This window comes from Bombus pyrosoma, linkage group LG8 (genome assembly GCF_014825855.1).
Source record: "Bombus pyrosoma isolate SC7728 linkage group LG8, ASM1482585v1, whole genome shotgun sequence".
Lineage (NCBI taxonomy): Eukaryota > Metazoa > Arthropoda > Insecta > Hymenoptera > Apidae > Bombus > Bombus pyrosoma.
The window spans coordinates 2910187-2925904 of NC_057777.1; the positions used below are offsets into that span (position 1 = coordinate 2910187).

The 15718-nt window shown below is 32.6% G+C and overlaps 1 protein-coding gene across 11 annotated transcripts in view; it reads left to right on the forward strand.

The window, feature by feature from the left end:
• LOC122570152 (myocyte-specific enhancer factor 2) overlaps nucleotides 1-15602 on the forward strand; it is a 77128-nt gene extending 61526 nt beyond the window's left edge. For 6 of the 11 annotated variants that reach the window (XM_043732100.1, XM_043732101.1, XM_043732104.1 and 3 more), the window contains 5 exons: nucleotides 2650-2808; nucleotides 4836-4971; nucleotides 5212-5468; nucleotides 5951-6135; nucleotides 7066-15602. In XM_043732100.1, the coding sequence (XP_043588035.1) occupies nucleotides 2650-2808; nucleotides 4836-4971; nucleotides 5212-5468; nucleotides 5951-6135; nucleotides 7066-7516 (1188 nt within the window). In that variant the 3' untranslated portion in view covers nucleotides 7517-15602. The remainder of the gene's footprint in view (nucleotides 1-2649; nucleotides 2809-4835; nucleotides 4972-5211; nucleotides 5469-5950; nucleotides 6136-7065) is intronic. The other 5 variants (XM_043732108.1, XM_043732109.1, XM_043732107.1 and 2 more) reach the window with 5 other exon arrangements.
• The last annotated feature ends 116 nt before the right edge of the window (nucleotides 15603-15718 follow it).

Below are 15718 nucleotides of genomic sequence, written 5' to 3' on the forward strand. Positions count from 1 at the left end.
AAATCGTTTAACCAATCCTGTTGAACAAACTGGAAGACGTTTTGCAAGAAAAAGATCTTAAAGCTATCCTTGACCAATAAAAATCATTATTTACATACAGTATAATTATGTGGCCGTAATAATAATTATCTTGGGGATTCTATGCTCTGTAAATATTATTTGCTCTTTTATCTTTTCTTATAATAGCCAAAACATCTTATCAACGGGTCTTTTTCTTACAGCTATCTGCAGTATATGATTTCTTTCATTAGTATGTTGATACAGAAAACATAGTTTAAGAGGAATGTGTATGTTCTAAATATGCAGAAGAAAACAAGAAGATTACGTTGTATTTATGTAAATTGGATGTAGAATAATTTAAAAATGAGTTCTTCAATCGATATAAACTCTTTATTTTTCAAGGATTAATATTTAAGATACCACATTTTTTCCATTATAGTAAAATTACTATTCAGAATTATTTCTTATGTATTTCTTATGAGAAGATGTATATTTCACAGAACGTTTAATAACGTTAAACAATTTTTAGAGACGGTATTAACAAATTTGCAATATTGTATGTTATGTAGCACTTTCAGTGGATTTAAAATTCTCTAGCAAATATTAATTCTGAGATTTTAGAGGGAATTCAGAATTTTACTTTCAAGTTTTCAAACTTCCCAATAACAAAAATATATTCAGTAAAATTGAAATTTGCAAATAGTTCAAAGTGTTAAATGAATGTTGCAACATAACTTTTCATCAATTTCAAAATTGCCAGAATTCTGAATACACATCGTCGTTCGTAAAAAAATAATTATTATTGAATTTTTCAAGAACCATGAATTTCGTACGGCACTGAACCGGTGATATTTTTCAAATAACCCCGCCCTGCCGACGCGACAAGTCGTCGTGTCTGGATCAGCCGGAAGGCGAGCATATCTTGTAACTCGAGGTATCGCTGATATACCAGTAAATGAGAGATTTCACAGGGAAAAATTGCACGACGCTCGATACTCTCGCGTATCATCATTGGTTATTAACTTTTTCAAGTTTGTCGATCATCGAAATTACAACATGGGCATGCGGCAAATCTACATGCGCGGCGCTGCTACAAACCCGCTTCCTGCGCGCCTTCTTTTTCACCGGTGTTATACAGGGTGGTCCATTAGTAGAGGCGACTGACCACCCCTGGTTCCGTTGCGTGTCTCGCTTGATGTTGCTTGAAAAAAAAAAACGTGCATCAACGAAAGACAGATGACTGGATGGAATAAGCAACGTACAAGAAACTTTCATTTTGAGGACACTTCTTTTGCCTGTCTTTGGCTTTCGTATGATTACGGATATTAAGGTTATTTCTCCGGTGGTGGTACAAAGAGTATATTGATATTTCTTATGTACTCTTTTTTTAGTACTTCCCCAGGTTTATTTTATTACTTGGAGTAATTGGGATATATTTATTTGTGATATAAAAAGTTATATATTTTTTTTGTGATATTTTATAGTCCATGTACATAGCGTTATAATCTTAATATAATAATGAGTATTTGGTTTGCAAGTATTAAAAAAAGTATTTGAATTATGTAAAATGTAGCATAATTGGTGAATTTTTATGGACCACTCTGTATACGCATGAAAACATATTTCTCTTATTGTTAGACTTTCAAGTATATCAGCGATGGAAGTTACTAGAAAAGATATATCCAATCGATCGATAGGGAATAATCGTGCCAATATAAATAATACATTAAATCTTGTTGCAATATTTAAATCGGTATGGTGAGTCGAAAAGAAGACCAGACAGGTTGCAGGCTGTCTTTTACGTACACCAAACTTGTTATACATGTTCAACATTCTTTTATAGGAATTTTATAATGCATTATGCTTGAAACAGTTGGGAGAACCTTTTCTTCTAGTTCTGCTAACCGTCAATTTATTAATCCCTATAAAGAATTCACAGAGACTTCACAGAGATACGTAAACAGTTTGAATTCCTTAATTTATTATTTCCTATCTTCCTTAATTTCTTAAAAAAGGTTAATATATACTTGAAATCCGTAATATGTACCGAAAGAAAAGTATTTTACAAAAGAGTTTGCAATTTGAATTTGGAACCAAACCTATCATTTAAACCTCTTTATTGAAAAAAAGAAAAGTTTCAGAAATAAAACTAATAAAAGTTAATAAACGCCATAGGATAATTAATATAATGCTCAATGTTATTCGATACAATACCGACATGTAAAAATAATCGCAACCCTTAAGTATCGACTAGCCCATTCCCCACATCGGCCCCATAACCCAGTCCCCCAATTGTTTCGAGCATAATAATGGTCAGGGTCGTTCATGGATCCTTCACACGAATCCATCGTCGACCATCGTGTCGCGTGACACGCGATATCTTCTCTCCTTTTCTCTCTCGTACACACCCATAAACGCATACGTAACCTCACTTACCATGCAAATAGTAAAAGTACACACACGAATAACCAATACACCAAAGCTACGTACATAAGAGCAGAGAGAAGGAAAAATAACTAGAGAGATTAGTCGACTGTGTGTATACGTATGTGTATGTGTGTGATGCTAGGCGTTTAAATTAACGTGCATGCGAAGGTTGAGTGCCCTCGGGCGGTGTGGTCACGTGAACCTGTCTGCTGACACTTGCAGGCACTCAACAAGAAGGAACATAAGGGCGCCATGTCCCCGGAAAGTCCGGAGCCTGACGCGATCGAGTACAATCTCACTCCGCGCACCGAAGCCAAATACACGAAGATCGACGAGGAGTTCCAACTGATGATGCAGAGGCACCAACATAACGGCACTCGGGTAAGTGGAGGTCGTCGTTCGGTGTTGTTCGACGGCCGACTGACGTCGAGAGGACAGACAGGGAGAAAGAGAAAAAGTTCCGGGCCAGGAGAATACCTGGGACGGCTGGAAAAATTACGTGGATGTCCCGCAACGACGGTCCCTCGGTGATAGGTATTGTCGATCTTAGGCATTTTAGGCGTACGAAATTACTCAGAGTTTTTAGTGTTTTTGTAGTTTGATTGTGTAGAACTTGGGGTTTGGTATTTTTGGTGATTTGAGGTTATTGGGACCGGTAATCGATGTTTTTGGGATATTTGAAACTCCGGCATCTTTTCTCTTTTGTATATGGAGAAATTCTTCAATCCTTATATATTGCGAGAAATTTTATATATGTATGTATATTGAGAGAAATTGTTATTTTTCTAAATCGTATCATATACCAAGTTGGCATTTTTAGGTGTCTTAATGGGTTTGATCTTTGTAGAAACGGATAGTGCTGAAGGTCAGAGATTGTGTTGCTGAGTATTACGAATGATTGAAACTGGATTATGGTTGGAATGGGATTATTGACATTTCTGTTGTTTCTGAATTTGACATTCTAAGGATTTTCCTTTCTTCTGTATATTTTCAAAAACTGTATTAAATATTAGACTGTAACTTGAAATTCTATCGATTCTTCTTTGTAATCTGAGAAATTCTTTATTAAAAAATTGTTTGAAATTAGTAAAATGACAGTACATATTTTTCAAAGATATAATCGATATGTCTGAATATTGTAATTTACGATAAAAAAAAATAATCATCTTTACATCATTATAAATATAATTTTTACCTATATAACTTCGTCTTTCTGAAATCTGATCAATCTTAACGATGACTTGAAGGAAGAAAAATTCGTTAAGTAATCGCCAAACTTCCCACAATAAATTTACTATCAACATCTAATAGCGTGCTGTTCTTCGTTATCAGTTTGAAAACGTATAGTAGCTGGAAGTTTACAATGGCCGCCTGTTCCTTCTGGTGTTTCACTTTGGGAACCTCTGGCTCGGAGTTTTCACATGACTCGAAGCAATTCGTTAGTCCTCCTGGTTACATTTATTAGGTTTTAACAATCCGCCATCAAGCAATTTGTCAGTGACGGTTCGATTTAATTCGCACCGTTTAATTTATTATCGCAACGTGAGCCCGTAAGTTTACAAAACAGCCAAGCTTGTACCTCTAAACCGTGATATTGGCAGACATTTAAAACCAGGGTATTATAATCTCTGGTTAGTTGTTGATCTGTTTTTCGTTTCGTTTGTCGGACTTACTGTGTACATTGTATCAAGCTTCATCTGGTAGCGATTAATGCGGCATTCATAATTATTTTGGCAAGCAGAGTAAGCAATAGAGGCTAGTTGTCTTCTTCAGAATTTGAGAAACCTTGAATATCGTATAACTGAAAAGTTTGAGTCTCATTTATAGTGTTTAACTTAAATGTAAAAATGTGGTTGAGGTGTTCTTTCTTTCCTTCTTCTTTTTTTAAACATTTTTTATATATATTACCTTTTTATAATTTGGATAATGTACATCTCAAAATTTATAATCAAGAATTTTTAATCGCATGTATAACATTAAATATATAAATACGAAGTATTATCCTTCCTTTTTTATATTTTCTTTTTTCAATCTTTTTATAGGAATTATTTTTGTACAATTTAGAAAAATATATATTACTGAAAATTTCAATATCACAATTTATATAAATATAAAGGTATGACTCTATGTTTTATTTTTTGTAGGAATTCTTTGTAATTTATTTTATTTATGCACAGAATGGAGATAAATTTGCTTTTGCATTTATTTTGTTTGATCAGGTGTTTTATATGTATACATATTTTTTTTTTTTATTTTGACTATTGAATTTTATCTAGCAGAAATGGGCAAGGGGATAATGAAGACGTAATCTCGAAACGAAGACCCTATCAGAATTTGCCAATTCTCTTGAAGTCTACCATTGGTGAACATTGTATTAATAATGTCGTCGTGATTTACTGCGATTTCAGGCAATGGGACAATCTAATTACACTCTACCTGTATCCGTACCAGTGAATAGTTATGGCGAATCTCTACTTGGATCTAGTCCCCAAATGGCGCATACCAGCATTTCTCCAAGACCGTCGTCTTCTGAAACAGATTCAGGTATGTAATCGATTCTTAAACTTTATATATTGATCTGTAAGAATATTAATAGATTCGTGATGGGAAGAAAAGAATTTTTTTAAAAAAGTATCTAAATAATTAGTAATTCAGTTATTCAGCAAATAAAGATTTTAACTTTTGCAATTTTTATTACTGCAACATATTAATAATAATAGTAATAAGTTAATTCCTATATTAGTTACTAAAACGATAAATCTTAATTTTGTTGTTTTCCTATAGTATATCCACCAGGAGGGATGTTGGAAATGAGTAATGGTTACCCACCATCGGCATCACCACTAGGAGGTTCACCTAGTCCAGGACCTTCGCCGGCACTAGGAGTCGGAGGAGGCAGTGCAAACAAAGGCAGTAATCCGTCTAGGCATTCACCACAACCTCCGCCTCCTCCACCGCCGCCTCATCCTCACAGGACTAATCTTCGAGTAGTTATTCCAACACCCCTTACGCAACCTCTCTCCGAAGACACTAGTTACGATGTTAGTACGCACTGTGCTTGATTTCAATGCATTTTATTCAGTGCATTCAGTTAAAAATTTTATTTCAAATTTAGGGAATTGAGTTATACTTTAATAATATTTTTATATACTTTATGTTTTTCATCATTGCATTGGATATTTTTTGTTATTAACTTCTTGTAATGAAATTTTAGAAATCTTTATTTTTCTTAATCTTGGATTTCAATTCTCATTTGAAAGAAATCATGAAAATTCAAATTCTAAATTTTTGTTAATTTTATGGCGTGTAATTCACAAATTTAAAATCACTATATTTTAGTATTTAAATATAATGTAAGATATTTTATAGCAATTTCCTAGTGATCTAGTAGTCAAACTGCGTGTAATCGTGTGCAATTTCACACACTATGGATAGTAATATATAGATACATGAAAAGTACCCTTATGTAATTACACAATATTTCATTCTAATTGGTCTTTTGTTTTGTGTTTCTGATATACAGAGTGGCCATGCACAATCCACATTGAACACACCAGTAGTAGCACTACAAACACCATCAGTCCCAGCTGGATATTCTAGTTTTGGACCAACGGATTATTCCTCAGACTTAGGAAGCTTAGCATGGTCTCATCAGAGGTACGTTGATGACTTATCAATGTATTCGGCAGCCACCATGTCCAGCATCAGGTAAATCATATTTCATAATTATTCTTGTGAAAGGAAACTATATGTCCAGTTGGTATAATCTATCATTCAAAACTTTTTAGAAGTCTCTAATTACATTTTGTTCATTTACGTGTACGTCACCCTTCCTACAAAGGAAAATATATGTAGAAACAAGCTTACAACGCAAAATATTGTATAAATGCTTATTCAAGAAAAGATTAAAGATTATTTGTAAAGTTTAATCGTGCTTGCAACGACGGTACTCGTTCTAACAACGGATCCTCTATATTTATCCAAGTTGATGATAAAAATATCAAACAACGTCCACTGGAGGTTTATAGTTTTTTTTCTTATTTGGATAGTTGTTTGTAGCATGCTAGTGAATCGTATCATTTTTCACTGAGATTTAAAATTCTTTTTCGGCAGTCAAATTTTCAAAGTTTTAAAAATATCTTCATATCAGTTTATCTCAAATCCTTCAGATCTAAAAGAAACAAGGATCTTGAACAAAAATATTTTGTCAATTAATTACTTTGGCTACTCAACTTATTAAATGCTAAACCCACATAACAGTTCATCTATGAAGTGACAATTAGCTTTAACGATATATACTTATTTTTAAACATATTATGCTTATGTATTCATATTTAATACATTGACGGCTTTTTGCATATTTTATTTTGCCTCTGATGTTAGTGTAAGGTTTATAATAAACAATATGTGTTAGTAAATCCGTTAAATGATATTCTAGAAAGATACATAATATACAACCTAATCCAAGCCATAGTTTCTTTTCAATTTAATTATTGTATACAATTTCTCCAGTCAAGACCTGGTCTTATATCTTCAGCCAGCATATTCTCTTCAGAGATATTATACTTTAGAGTGCGAATCAATCTTGCTGGAATCTTCATAATCGAATCTAATATCTTCAAATTTATTTGATTACAGTGGTCTTCCGCATCTAGCAGTGTCGAGCAGTACACCGCCACCGGCCACGTCGCCATTACCAGTGAAGATAAAAAGTGAACCGATTAGTCCACCTAGAGATCCTCACGGTGGCAACAGTGGCTCGAACAGCGGGCCGAGTAATACCAGCAATCTTCATCACACGACTCTGAACGTGGGACCTTCGTCCAGTACCGGTGCACCACCTCCACATCATGTACCTCATCCGGGGCCACAATCGTTAAATCTTGTGTCGAGCAGACCGAGCAGTAATCCACCGCCATCTCACTCCGGTAGTATAACGCCGACGAACCTTCCATCACCTGGAAGCGGCACAGTGGCAGATATTCGAACGAGTCACTCGAACGCCGGGGGAAACGGTGGGAATAACTCAGACTATGAGAATGGACCGCTGATGAAGCGTTCCAGGATCACTGAGGGCTGGGCGACTTAATATCAATCGTAACGGTTAATCGCTCGATCGTTTCATACCTCTACGTACAACGGCGTATAGTGCTTTTGTGAAAAGTTCCGGAACTTGAAGTCAAAGACTCGTTAATTATTATACGCAATGTTCGGCCATGGTTCTTTTTTTTTCTCTTCTTGTAGTTGGATGCGCGCGTAAGAATCCTTGCGAAGAGTCCGACTTTGGCTGGACAAAAGAGGACACAAATTTGTTTATATTTTAGAAGTCCAGAAACACACGTAACACGATACATACACATACATACACATACACATAAAAGAATACGTTTGTTTGACGATTAAATAACGGTGCCATAATGTTGAAGCGTTACACGTATATATATATATATATATTATATTATACAATATATGATGGATACATATATATAATATCCATTATATATAAAAGATATATATATATGTATATTTTCATGTATATAATGCAAAAGTTGTTTGTATATATGTCATTTATTCATTATCATTTTCTTCGTGACATGGCATATTGTGTCTTTGATACTTGTCGCTAATGGCGAAGATATATTCTATTCCGAGTGAAGAAAGGTAATGGCGGTACGTTTAGAATTGATGTTAAGAAACGAATCGAGAGCACAGCATTTCGGAAGATAAGTGCATCGACAACCGAATTTCTAAGAGCTTTCGAAAACGTTTAATGAATTTACAGTTTAGAGATTTACAAATAATTGTACTTTGTTACTTGTTTCTTTTTTTTTGTGCGTTATGATGGTAGGTAGGCAAGACCGCGGCATAATCCGTTAATTGATGTTTTTACATAATGAATGCTGAGAGTAATGAACATAATTTCTCTCTTAATTGAATGCCTAGTCAGAGAATAATGATATTCGATTAGTATATAAATTTTAATTTTACAATTTTTCTTTATTTTTTTTTTTTTGTAATTGCAATATCTCTTTCCTTTATTCCAGAGAAAAGAATCATACTCTTACTTTATAAACGATCAATGGAGTCGTACATTTTGTTAGGAAATGTATACATTCATATGAGTCTTAGATCGTTTAATTTTCCTTTAACAAATCGTTGGGTTTGTTTTTAAAGTAGCGGAGTTTCTCCCTCTTCTTTTTCTTTTTTCTTTTTTCTTAACGAACTAATTAACGGTCTATGTCCGCTAATAAACAAAAAGATGTTGAATAATTAATCGGCTGCTGTACTCAAAATAATTGCGATATTCAGTAGAGAAAAAAAAATATGATCGAAAATTAATATATTGATTATTATGAAGTAATAGAGGAGATATATGCATATTACATGTGAAATAAGCATCTAATATAGTGTTGATTATTCAAACAGAAAAGAAAGGTATATACACACGAACTTGCAGATGTATACATATATACATACGTTATATACATTTTCCACAAGTATTTTGCACATTTGATATGAAGAAAAAAAATGAAAGGTGACACGGAAGGAAGAAACTTTGCAACCCTTAACGCCTAAGTCATACACAACGAGAGCTTGCACCTCTGTAAGCATTTATCTCCAAATAATAATCTATGAGAATTAGCAAATTTATTTGAATCAGTATTTAAATCCAATATTCATGGCACACGATTTTTCTATAACAGTGGAATACAGTTAAATTAAATATGAAATATAGGGAAAGAGAATATTTATTATATATAGTACATCCTTGTAAAATGCTTTGTTAGTCGAATCCATAATTAGTTGGCAAGATAGGGTTGCAATTGTAAAATACAGAAAGTCTTCTTCCTAAGTTAAACCGCTTTCGGGATGGTCTCAGCCTATGCTTTACTCAATCTCAGGATGTATCCTGGTGCGAGCTGCTCTCAAGAGTCGTATTTGGTACATTACTGTAATTAATTAACGTAATTAATGGAATACACAAACGGTATATGAATAAATAGTGCCTGGCACCATTTGTGGCCCTCCTTCAGGTTGACTTGTTCACGTTGTGACTCGCATAAGGTGACTCGTCGACAAGCTACGTGTAAAGAAAAGTGTGTATCATACTGAAAGATACAAAAAAGTGGATTAAAAATATTAAAATAAAACGATGTTGAATAGTGTGAAAAAGAAAGAAGAAAATAGAGAGAAAGAGTGGTAGCAAGGTTTATCCGTACTACACAAATTAGTGGAATCATAGACTTTGTTTTACAACGTTCTGTCGACGAATCGACAACCTGGCAAGTCAGTCTTGGTTATATTGTAACCGAAGATTATATTATACGTACGTTAAAGAAGGTAAAGAAAGAAGAGTCGTATGAATCTTCGATATTAATTTGTTTCTTTACTAACGTTGCAGTTAGAAACTATCTAATGACTGTACGAACAATCGGTGTGCGAAACATAAGATATATAATGTATAGTCACTAATGATTAATCACAAATTTTTAAGATGATCACAAAGTGCAATCTCTTAGCCAACACACTTTTTTATCAAAGAAAAAAAAGTATAAAGAAATTGTTATTTTTCATAACGAAAAAAGTAAGATTTAATGTATTAAAAAAAAGTATATATATATGTCTCCACTAGTTATTAAACATTTTCCTATTGATGCAAAATTTATTGTATTTGAATTGATATCATATATATATATGTATATATAATATATGTATATATATATCGATATATATTATATATATATCTCTCTGAACTTAAGTGTACATGCCTGAAGTAAATCCTTGAAAGATAATCTACGATACGATTGCATTGTTTTCAATTTTTAAATCGCTACAGGTGGATCGCATTAAATAATATAATTACTGAATTATATTATCTGTTACTTGATATTTTACGATTATTTCTCGGCAGTGTTTTAAACAACCAGTGTTATTATTGTGCTTCATTTGTATGTATAAGACAAAGCGATTTGCACAAACTTTTCATATCTACATGTAATCAATAGAAATAATGATACTCGAGATTTCAAAAAGATTCAACAAATAAATTCAGCACGAGACATAACTATTTATCATAAGTTTGAGAACGCTGCAAGATAAAGTCGAATACATTGACTGGCATATTATATAGTATGTTTTCATATTTCAGAAAGATGAATGTAAGAGTTTGATCGAAGTAAAGATCTTTCTTCGTTTCATATCTTAATATAGCAAATAAGTACAAGATACACTAAAGAAGCTAATCTGTCCCAAGTACACGTTATCTCAAACTTATGGAAATCAATAATGTGAACTAGTTCAATTTTTTCTCGCTCAATGCACAAAATTCAAAATTCAATCTTCAGTTGTGACCTCATGCAATTTATACAGAATTATGAAGCATGTAATATATTCTTTTACAATGCATACGTAATTAATGTCTCGTCTAACCGATTATTAGACGTACTTCTAATGCTAGATTGCCTGAGAGAGAAATCGTTCTAATTTGATCCACCGGTACTCATGGTCTCGTAACAAGGCAAGGATTACGATTTGCTTACCGATCTATTTTATTGTAAAATACCCACGTGAAAAAATAAGAAATACGTAGTGGTACCACTTAAGGTAGAGAACTTGTTAAATGGTGTACGTTAACGACGCGATTGTGCGTACCATTTTAATGTATATTTTTAATATGATGATGAAGTAAGTTGCGTAAGTTACACTCACATACACACAAATACGCGCGAGTAAATTCGATCTGTATCTATATCTTGTTCGGGGCACAACCGAGAGATCAATATGGAGTTTTGTACCATTTTAAATGGTGTATCTGTTTGGTCCTCTTGTTAAGCTATTACGTCGGTTCTAACCCTGTTAAAAGATTATTTACTTATTTACTAAGTGTTATATATTATATATGACGTTATATAATTAATATTTGCCAATCTCTTATAATAAATAGAGAGAGACAAAATGGTACCATTATCCAATTTATTCTTGGAAAGAATTTGACCATCCTCTAAGTTGGATCAATTAAATTAATTTAAATAGAAGAATTTTATACTCTCCTATATTGGTCAAACGGTTGTGCCTGCAACAAGGGTTGAACGAAAAATATTCGATTGCAAATACGTAAAGCGTCGGCGATTATATAGTAGTTGAGAACTCAGAGACTATTATCGAAGTTGTTGGAACGCTGTGAAACGAAATGGACCATCATTTAGAAAATGTTGTCGTATGCATTAAACTATAGGACATACAGGAGTTAACAAGAAAAAGCATAAAAAGAAGATAAAAAAAAACGTAGAGAAACAGAATTAGAGCCTTTTTGTACGGGAGCAAAGTTGTTGGACAAGACCGTTATCGAAAACCGTGTTTTTATTGGCCACGTGCAGAACTCAAATGGATGCTCGCTTCGATTTTTTTTTTTTTTTATAACAAATTTCCCTTTACTCCTCATTCTTCTTCGTCTTTTCGAAGAAACATTCGTTACTCGAGGATTTCGTGCAGTTTCGAATAGTCGGATGTTGGACGGCTTTCTAAAAAATTAATCATTTTGAATAGAAAAACAATTCCTTTTTAATATATATATCCGAGGATGTCTAAATATTCGAAGTTTTCGTTTCAAAATGTTTCGTCACTGTGGCGCCATCGTTACGTCGCGGAGGACTATTGAAACATTGAAGAGATTCGATAATTTTCCCAACCGAAGTATTCGAAATTATTTGACGCGTTCGAATGACTCCAAAACTCGGATATTTTTTAGAGTAGAAAAAAAATATATATAATAAAAAAGGTGTTGTAAATATATAAAACAAGTTTAGTTAATGAATCGATTTATTAACCTTTCGTGCCTTTGAAAGCGAATCGTTGTGAACTGTTGGGAACCAACCGATTTTTAACAAGCGATCATTTTCGTTTGAGATGTCGCGAAACGATCTATTCCGGAAAAACATTACAAAACTGGAAAATACGTCTCTTTGACGAATAGGAAATAAGATTTTTCCTAAGTAAATTTCATTTATTTGTTACTTATAAAGGGAAGGAGACAAAAAAATAGAAAAGAAATTAAACAGGAAATTCTCGTAGCGTTTCTTGTAAAATACTACATAGAAAAAAATAGTTGATATTTTGTAATGCAACCGAGCTTAACTAGAAATCAAGATTCTTAATGATAAAATAATGATATTATAATGAAAAAATTAAAGAATTTTGAAAATTCAAGATCTCTATTCTATCTTTATGCGATCTCGAAGTATCTTCCTATATTTTTCGACCGTTATCGCTGTTCGTTGTCGCGGATCGATTGCGAAAAATCGAATCGAGTATCCGAGAAATCGATGTTGTAACTTCGATTTGAACTGAATAGAAAAAAATGTAAAAGCGACATGTGTGTATATGTATAAACATGGTCGAAAACTCAAAGCACGGCACAAGTATCACTTTTGAAAGGATGATATAGCGAAGCGAATATTTGCAGAAAAAAGAAAGAAAATAATGTTAGAGGAGATGGAAAGCTGAACTATAATTAATATACGAGGATGTATAAATGTACTAGCCACAACTGTTGTCACTGCAGAGTAAAAGTGAATCTAATATACATAAAATATATATGTATATATATATACGTATGTAAAAGTAAATTTAAAAATACTGAACATATCTGTAAAGCCACGTAGCATCACATTTTTAAAGGTAAAACTCAAGAATATACCGCCATTTTATTGTTAACCATCGATCGTGTGTTTATTGTCGAAACTTACCCTCCGATCGATCAATCGATAACGATCTCCCTTTTTTTCAACGTTGTCTGTCTGATAAATAATAAAAAGGGAAAAATGCTGAAAAAAATAGAAAAATATATATAAATATATAAAATAATCCTCAATTCGGAGGGGATTCTTGTTTTTCATGTTTGTATCGATCGATTGATCGATCTATAGTTTCGAGACGCACGGAATCCGCGTGTATGGTTATTATTAACATACTTTTTAAATATTATTGCGTAGCGATATATTGTTATTTGTACGATATATATATATATATACATAAAGAAGCAAATGCTGAAGAATGAAAAATCTGTTTACGTTGCACTGTTGACAAACAAAAAAAAAGAGCGGCCCACTTGAACGTCGAGTGCAGAGTACAATGAAGAAAGAGCGAGAAAAAGAGGAAAAGGAAAAAAGTGTATAAAGGAGTTTAACAATAGAAAGAAATAACAACCACTCTGTATATGTAATTATACCGAAGTTAAAAAAAGTAACCGCGTAACGTGCTATATAGATATTATTATTAAACAGACAAACACAAACACAAGAAAAAGCAGAAAAAATATATTATGGCGTATTATAGAGTTGTGCGTTTAAGTAGCCACTGATAAATCTGCGAAAACAGAAAGGAAAGTAATCTTTTTTTATTTTTATTTTTTTTTTCCCCCTCCCGTAATTCATAATAGTGTCATTTATCGTGAACATTTCTCACCTTTTTTCAAAAAGAGACAATTCGATCATCTTTTTTTCCTTTGCATATCCTTATTTGTTTCTTTTTTGTTCGACCTTTTTTCGTTCTCTGTGCTCTTTTTTTCTGGTAATATTCTTGAACTATTGACAAATCATAATTGTAATTCATCACTTCTGTCACGATTGTTGTATATCCGTGAAATTTGCGAGACGATTTTACGAAGGACACGCTTATTCGTCTTGTTTGTTCATTGATAATGCACGTCGAAAAAAATGCCACACGCTGATGATGGTACAATAATGGACACACCAGAATAGAAATGGTACCGGCAATTGTCGCGTGGAAATCGAGCACATGCGAGTCACTTTCTTTCTTCTTATTTTTCCCCGTTTCGATAATCATTCACAGAAAAGTCAATCACAATTAAATTACGTTGAATGGATACATTTAAAATTAAATATTTTTGTAATGTGCAAAACTAAAATTTAAATCGATAAAGGCATACCTAATATTTACAAATTAATATTAAAATAGCGTTAATTTAATAATATGAGCCTCTCACGAACTAAGGCCATTAACTCCACTTTTTGGCAATTTTATAATTAATTTTCATATTCATAATTACAAAAGTTACAAGATTTATTTCCACAAATTCATTTATTCCAATACAGTGATATAAGTAACAGCGAATTCTAAAATTTGAAAAGTGATAACATTATCACCTTCCTCTGCATTTTAATTTGTGGAATTGCTCACTGTGCCTTTTCCAAACGACCGATGTATTTCTTTAATAACGTTATATTTTTTTTTAATTAATATTGCCAATTAAACACTTGTTCAATAATAAAACTATTAAAAATCCAGTATCATTCTGAGGATATTCTCTATTACGATTATATATAAAATTATATATAAAAATATTCTCTATTACGATTCTCTTATCTGTTGTTATCGATTGACGTAATACTTCAACCCTTTTCATTGTTAAAATATAAAGATGACAGTAGAACCAACCTAAAAAAGATAACTTATTTTAAAGTGCTCGCAATTGCCCGATTTAAACATAACTAGATTACACGTATTTCTTTGGTGCTCGACATATCCGGTCGTTGTTACATGTTATTGTCAATATCCTATACGAATAATAATAATCATCGTGAATCCTTGTCAAGGCCCATCTTTCATCGATCATCGATCATCGCGATTATTACTATTTGCTATTACTATAACTATTACTAGTACTACCACGATCACCACTATTATTACTATTGCTATTGCTATTATTATTAACTATTATTATTATCGTTATATCTGTATTATTAATTATTATTATTATTATTAATTATTATTATTATCACTAATTATTATTATTATTATTAATTATTATTAATTATTATTAATTATTATTACTGATCACAAACTACCATACGCGCCGCATCATCTATTGCTCGGTCAGTATAATTATTAGTGAATTAGGTTTGAGAAATTTGAAAATTAATATCGATGATTATTTCGTACGGTCTCTATGCACATCACAAAAACTATTTTTCCTCGTACATTACAGTACACTAAAATACACATATACACATAAACATTCTACAGAGACATATAAACAACATATGACATGAACACGTGCGCGCGCGAAACATTGTAAACACGCATTGTGGTTATATTTCAGTGTATCAGCATAATGATATGATGTTTCCCATAGAATACATTTTACTTGGTTTTTATATTTGGCAGTATTTTATTTAAGTGTCACTCGAGCATGTGCGAATCGAGTCGATCGGTCGATCGAAAGATAGGTTAGCTGAAGTTTGAAAAAAAAATGAATTCCTAAATTTCAGGA